Raw genomic sequence first — 7,689 nt, forward strand, 5'->3', positions numbered from 1 at the left:
TAGTGTTGCATTCTTTCCTGCATTGCACGGAACTGGTCCACACAGTCGTACCCCTTTATTTCTTCTGTGCTATAGTGGAAACAAGAAAAGGCTGACTTGAACTGTTCCCCACAGGGACCACTAGCCATTCCACCCAGACACGGGCAATTCCAATTGATATCTCCGTTGGGCAATATCAGTCCTGAACAAACAAGAGAGAAGAAAAGTTAAGCGCTCCCTTCCAAAAATTTATTTCATTCAGTGAAAGCTGCTAGGTTGCAGGTGTAAGCTGAAGTACTAACAATGCCACATTAGTTCTGTAGCTTCAAGGGTGCTAAATACCTTTTGCTACCTGGCCAGTCTGTTTCTGTCTCTGATCTGTACAGAATCATAGAATGGTTTGGGCTGGAAGGGACCTTAAAAATTATCGACTTCCAACCCCTTCCACTAGCCCAGGTTGCCCAAAGCCTCATCCAGCCTGGCCTTGAACACCTCCAGGGATGGGACATCCACAGCTTCTCTGGGCCACCTGTTCCAGTGCCTCACCACCTTCACAGTAAAAAATTTGTTCCTAGTATCTGATCTAAATCTACTCTCTTTCAGCTTAAAACCATTACTCCTTGTGAAATTAGGTCTACATCCATGCCTGAATTAAATCTCTCTCCCTGAACTACAGACCACTGAGAATATTGTAAGGAAACCACAAAGCAGATCAAAGTCAAGTCAATTCACTTGCCAGACTCTGCCAGGAGAACAAGCAAGCCTTAAAATCATGTCATACAAGGCATAAGAATTTAGTATTAAGACTAGAATTCTTTTAAATCAAGTTGCATGGATGCATGTTTCTTCTTGTTTGAAATGAACTTTGGAACACTAACACACAACCTTGCCCCTTCAAATTTGAACTGGAAAACCAGAGTTACAACAATGAAAATCAGTTTATTTGTAACAGATTAAGTTACATGCCACAAAACACAAGGAATAGCGAGAGCATGTCAGCCTGTCCCGCTCCCAGAAACCAAATTGCGCTTTAGATCACAACTGAAAGTAAGTTAGGTCTCATTTTAGACTCTGCACTGGAACAGCTGTACATTTCTGCTCTGGAACAGTTAAGTCATCACAGAAATACTTCAGTGATGGAATAGCAAGGTGAAGATTTAAGTGTGCATATGTTCTGTGAGACATCAACTGATTTGCACAGTGAAGTTCAAGCAGCAAGCCAGAGAACTAATTTCCTCTCTATGTTTTAGGAAACCTTTTAAACAGTGAGGTATATAACTGTAATACAACAAACTTGGTCATGTGGGCTTCTAGAGCCTCCAATAGATTGCTCTAAAGCAAACATCTCCATTCCCTTTCTCTGCTTTGCATGAACACAGATGTAGTTATGTTCATCCACAAAGAATAAGAGAAATAACCATGCTGTGATCCAAGCTGGTTTCTTCTTCACTTTAACAATTTGCTCTTCTCTCTAGTAGACTTCCCTAACTTCATCTCCAGGTTGGGTTTCTGCAGAAGCTAACAGTATGTGCATAAACCTCGAGTTTAAGTCCTTTTAGAAGCAGGTAGGAAAATACCACTGTCAGAGAATAAAGTTGCATTCATTCTGATCTGAACATGAAATTATATTTAGGGCCTGATGTAACCTGACATTACCTAAAATACTCCCACAGAATTCAATAAGCCTACTTACTGTCTTTGTCCTGTGGGATCATGAAGTTCCAGATGTATGTTTCACTCCCACTAGCAACTCCTTGGACACTAGGCTACACTACCATGAATTTTAGGTATGGGTACTAGCAAAAGCAGCTCAATCATATTTACTGCTATATCAAAAGGAAGGAAAGGAAAATTTACTCTGATTTGCAATCCATTAATGATGTGCTCTCTGTCAACGCAGTTCAGCAGAAAATTACACTGTCAGTCAAATCTCAGTGCTGATCCTTTCCATTACAGGAAGTAACATCCTCCTTGGCATGATTTAGTGAACCACAGTAACACTGACACTTTTCACAGATCACACTTTATTTGGCAAGATAGTTTTGTAAAATATCTGTAATAATCACTGTATTGAGAAGATATACCTCGTACAGTGTATCACAGCATCTCTAGCTGCCTGGAGGAAAAGCAGAACTTCTGAGACAAGGAAATGGATGGCTGGTGCCAGATTCCTTATTGCCAAGGATGACATAAAGCAGAAAGATGTTGATCACACAGTGTGGAAGAAATATGACTTGCTTTGTAAACTAGATTTTGAAGTCCTATATTCCTCCTCGCTAACATCAGCCAGTTATTTGAAACAGTCATTTTTCTAATACTTCAAAAAGAAAAAAACACATGAAGTTTCGAAACGTTCCTGAAGACACCACAGCAATCAAATTACTTGTAAAATAATTCACTTAAAATAAAGTGTTCCTTTAGAACTGCCTTCTAAGCATGTGAATTTTAACAACAATGTAAGAGTTATCCCACAAACAATACATCTTGTATACCACATGAGCATGGATTTGCATCTATTTGATCACTGAAATAGCATCAGTTTGAGATGTTATATGCACAGAAACCATGTTTTAAAAAACAAAGCAAAAACACAGATAAATAAGGCAAGCATTTCCTCACTGATAATTACAGCAGAAAGCACACTTCAATAATCAAGTGTATCAGCTAGCTTAGAACACAAAATGGAAACAGATTCCATCCATCGCTCTCCCTGAATTGCAAGTCTGCAAAAGATGGGATACTATTTTTGATTAAAACTGAATTAAAACTTCTTTCAAATGCAGCCTGAACCTGACTGATCTAGTGGGTCATAATCTACTTGAGCCTGCACTTGGGGAAGAAAAATCAACTCTGTTTACATCATAGCAGATCAAGGCTTGTGTTAGCAATTAACTACTGACATCACACAACCTCATCTCTCTTAGCTCATGGAATCTGTTAATACCATGGATGAAGGCAGGCTCATCTGCATTTATGTCAACACTTGTCTTTGTACTTGCTCTAATGAAGTCTCACTGTTGCTTTTAGAAAAGTTTCTTCCCTGTCAGATGACAAACATTCCAACAGGAAGTTTAAGTGCCAATGACTCACAGTGTAAGGTGATAGATACATAGGGAGCAGGACTGAAAGGGACATCGTCAGTCATATGAACAGTCCGGTACACCTCATCATTCATTAAGTTCTTTCTTAAAAGAATTAGGGTTTTTTTGCTTCATCAGTCCTCTGTGGAAACCATTTCAAAACTGCCTCTAAAACAAGATGACAGGAACAAGCCTGGAGAAGGCAAATAACAGCAACAACCTGTGTTTGAGGTGCAAGCCCAGAAGCACTTTTAGCCAACTCTCCTGTCACAGATGTAATGCTCATAAAAATTACTTTTCATGCATAAAACTCACCAGTGCCTTCTTCATATAAGCCTAATAAAATACGAAATTATTCTGATGTGAGCAAAGATCTCAATGAAAGCTAGTGATCTTTCACATTTAAATTCTTCCATCTGCAACATATAAGACCAGAAACAAGCTCTACAGTGAGAATACTATTTCAAAACTCCTGCAAATGAATTCTTAATTTGTTTCCATCAGCAACAGCTGTTATAAGGCACATGCAGTGCATTGAGATACTCTGCAATATGAAATACTAACTTGAATCTACACTGGTTTGTCTGCCTTCACTTTTCACATGGCTTCATTTCTTTCCATGTTTTTGGTTTAAAGTGAACCATTAACACTTTGACTACCAAAAATCTCATAATTGACAGAAAAAAATAAATAATCCCATAACTGATAGAAATAAAAAAAAAGAATACTATACAACTTTATTTTCTCCTAAGGGAAACAGACCACAAATTTACTTTAATCAGTAGATCACTCAGGAAGACTGTTCAAAGATTGCCTGAAGCAAAATAAGAACTATCCCAAAATACCAAACTACACTTATATTAAGTATGAAAAAAAGCCCCTACAAAAAAACAAAATCTCAAATAAAAGTTTCAGCTGTATTAGAAAACAATACAGATTATGGTATAGCTATGTAATAAATACATTCTCCCCCAGATATGACTGTTCTGCGTATAGCACAGCAGAAAAGATGAAAAGAGTCATTACAGTTAATTATGCCACAGAAGTTGAACACTGGAAACCACGTCTTCTATTCAAAGTGGAAGCTAAATTGGAAAAGCCTGCATGTTACTTTATATACAGCAAAGCCCCTTCCAATTTTCTTTTAAATAAAAACCACACGAGCCAGAGCTTCTCCACTTCAACATATTCCGAAACATTTTGCCCATATGTCTTTCCTGTCCCCAAGTTTCACTCCCATTAGATGCAGTTACACTGTGATATGTCAATTGTTTCTCTGTTTTGATATCATGTGTTGTAGCCTGAGATCATTCAAGTGAGTTTTCAGAGAACCTTTAAAACATGGCAGTAACTTACCACATGCTAAGAAAAAAACCAAAACAATAACCCCCCCTCCCAACCCCAACCCAAGCTTATAAACAGTATTTAAACATAGTGTACAGTGTTTCTCTTTTTGAATCACACAGACACACATTTTCACTGCAAGATATCCCCGACATAACTAGCTTCTGACTTTCTCTGCTTTCTTCTCTGCTCTACAGTTTATGAAGCAAGTGATCTAACATGCTGTAAATACAGGATTGGTAGGAAAAAAAAACCTAGCACCTCCCCTCCTCACCATGGCCTTTCCATATCCAGCAAAATACACATAAGAGGAATCAATGAATATGGCATTTAAACAAAGAGGCAGTGGCTGTTTTAATTTTGGCTAGTTTATTACCCAAATACATGGCACAAGACTATATACTTGTGGTATATGTACAACCAGAAAAAGAATAATTTGGGGTGGAGGGGTGGGGTGTGAGACAGAAGGAAGAGAATCCCCTCTTTAGAGGTACCAGGAGAATTGTTTTCTATGTTCACATTCCAAGCCTTTGTAGTATGTCTCTCCATTATGCTAGATCCAAGACAGGCATCCTTCCCTTTCCTCTTAAAAGCTGGTGTCAAAAATAGATGCTTAGTTATAGGAACAATATGCATCCACATGCTCCTGCTGCATAGACACCTTTTACTAACAGAATATTTAATTATCACCAAAGACCACGAATGATCATAAGGGGGAAGATATACACCACACAAGGTGACTTAACAGTTCAGTGAACAATAAAATTTCCAAGGGTTTGTATGTTTTCCAGATGTGACATCTAGAAAAAGTATCTTTCTTTGCTTTATTTTCCAAGCAGTCTCCAGTTTTTCAGAGGAAACAGAAAGCCACAGGCCACAGAAAAGGAATGGGGAACTTAATTCCATCATCTGATCATTAGAGGCTGTTAACTCTTCACTCAACAGACCAACAATGGATTTTAAATTTTCCTGAGACAGGAGTTAAAAAACTCTGATTTTGTTTCACTTCCATGTAGCATACTGACAGGAGCAAGTACTCTTAAAAATGAGCTCTCCTCAGGCATTGTTTTCCACCTGAGGATGAACTACTGTATGTGAATCATTTGTAGGTTCCATCTTCCATCCTGGTCAAGGCAGTAACAGATATAAGTGCCACGTAGATTTTATTGCCTGTAAGGGTCTCTATTTGAAATCTTTAGGGGCTAAAGCACCATTCCCACAGTGAAGATGATGACAAATCCCAAAGCATAGACTGTTTCCACCAAAGAGGCAGTTTGGGTATTGGGTCTTGATAATCAGCAAAACAACCTACCTAAAAATATGAGGTAGAAGAATTCCTGACAGATACTAAACTGCAGGTTTTAAACACCTTTCTGAAACTGAAATTCTCTCATTGTTCTCATTCGGATCAATATAAAACAGAATAGACTTATCACCGCTGACAAGCAAAACTTTTAGATGTATCTACTGACTACATATAGTTGTAACTAAGCCAACAGAGGCATCTAAATGCAAAATAATTTCAACACAACTCTATGTATGAAAAAAGTTATTTTAATGACACAGGAAGATATGGTTCAAATTAAACTACATACACAAAGTGACCCTGTGTGCTTCAGCTGCTAAACTGTGCTTAAATACTGCCCTCTAAAGGTTACAGAGCCACCCGTGTAACTTTTACTTTCTATCAAAATTGGAAAAAGGGCAAAAACCTCAATCTCAGCTGAGTTGAAGAGGCTAAAAGATCCACAAGCATAAAGGCAATTAAAAAAAATCAACCCAAATTCACAGATATTCATGGCAATTTATTACCCTAGGGCAAAATGTATTTAATCATCATGATAGGAAGATTATTTCATTTGCCCATTAGAAACAACCTAAAATATTAATCAGAATATTGCAAGTCTTGATCTCAGAAATATTCTTCCCTCTTAAATCTCCATTTTCTGGTTAGATCTACTTCATATAAGAGTTGTAATCTTCACTGAAAACTTTAACTTGCATCTTTTCAATGTAAGATGGTTACAGTTGAAAACTAAGTAATGTGAACTTACCCGGCATGTGCCATTGAAAGATATTACTCCTAGTTACTGATTATATCACTACTAGTATACTACAGGATTAGTCAGATATAATTTATATTAAATCAGCTATTCAGAGCTCACCAGATTAGGCAACTTCAGCTGCACACAGGTAGGTGAGCAATTCATATCAAAGACACTGGTATGTAACTCACTTCTGCTTCTCTGAAAATTGCACTTTGTCATTTAAAACAGTGAACAAAGAACCATAATTTTCACTGGTTAAGCTCTACCTTTGTTAATAAAAGAAAGGACGAAAAACTTTTTTCTGGGTGTCCCTGGCTACAAACCAAAACTATAAGCCATCAATCGATCTATTTGAACAGGCCACTTTGAAAGATTATTAAAAGTGTAGAAAAAAACGACAGTGTAAGGAAAGCATGTAAATTGTGATGTCCTGATTTGGAAGTTAAAACTGCTAAGAGTTTGGGTGCTTATCTACTGAATACCCAGCTGCCCTTAGTCTTTAAAAATGAATTAATAATTTGTTCCTACTTCATACAAGGTTTGTTTTTCATTGTTCTTGGTTTTAAAAATTGTTAGAATATTATATATGTGATGTATCACTCCTTACTTCTCTTCTGCTTTCTACTGACCTTGCTCTTCATAAGGGTCATCTGGGTCATCTGCAACCAGCTCAGCACTGCTTGGTGTCTCGTGGTCCTCCTTGGTCGCAAATATAATTCTGTCTTTTCCTACCATAGGAGACAACAAGCAAAAATTCAGAGAAAGCTGAGACAGGAAGAGACATTGACAAAGCTGCTGAACACCACAAGGTAATGAGATATTCAACATGATGCATTAATGTTAATAGCGAATGAACTGTTGCACTTATCAATCACCTTCAATTAGAACAGTTGTTGGTTCAGCGGATCACATACACAACGGAAATTCTATTCTTCTAAAGTTCCAATTTTCACAGCAATGTACTGTAATGGCTGCAGGTCATGGTACAGTTCATTGAAGCTGTTCTAAAACAAGCTTAAACTACTCCATTACCAGGACCAACCCTGGTGAAGGGGTTAGACAAAAAAAAGAAACAGTGAATGAAAAACTAGACTGAACTACAGGAAAGTGTTCAACAAGATACTTATTAATAACAGCACTCTCCATCAAAGACTGGTGTAATATTTTACAGTAATTATCCTAATTAAGTACTGAAGAGCACCTTAACAGTGCAGAACTATCTATACTGAAAGTTTCTG

The 7,689-nt window shown here is 37.5% G+C and overlaps 1 protein-coding gene across 1 annotated transcript in view; it reads right to left on the reverse strand.

Moving 5' to 3' along the window:
* CHCHD4 (coiled-coil-helix-coiled-coil-helix domain containing 4) overlaps window positions 1-7,179 on the reverse strand; it is a gene marked incomplete at its 5' end in the record, with an annotated part of 7,338 nt that extends 159 nt beyond the window's left edge. Inside the window, 2 exons of the mRNA XM_010087363.1 lie at window positions 15-181; window positions 7,081-7,179. Of these exons, the coding sequence (XP_010085665.1) occupies window positions 15-181; window positions 7,081-7,179 (266 nt within the window). The remainder of the gene's footprint in view (window positions 1-14; window positions 182-7,080) is intronic.
* Between the last annotated feature and the right edge of the window lie 510 nt (window positions 7,180-7,689).

This window comes from Pterocles gutturalis, unplaced genomic scaffold, assembly GCF_000699245.1.
Source record: "Pterocles gutturalis isolate BGI_N339 unplaced genomic scaffold, ASM69924v1 scaffold6921, whole genome shotgun sequence".
Lineage (NCBI taxonomy): Eukaryota > Metazoa > Chordata > Aves > Pterocliformes > Pteroclidae > Pterocles > Pterocles gutturalis.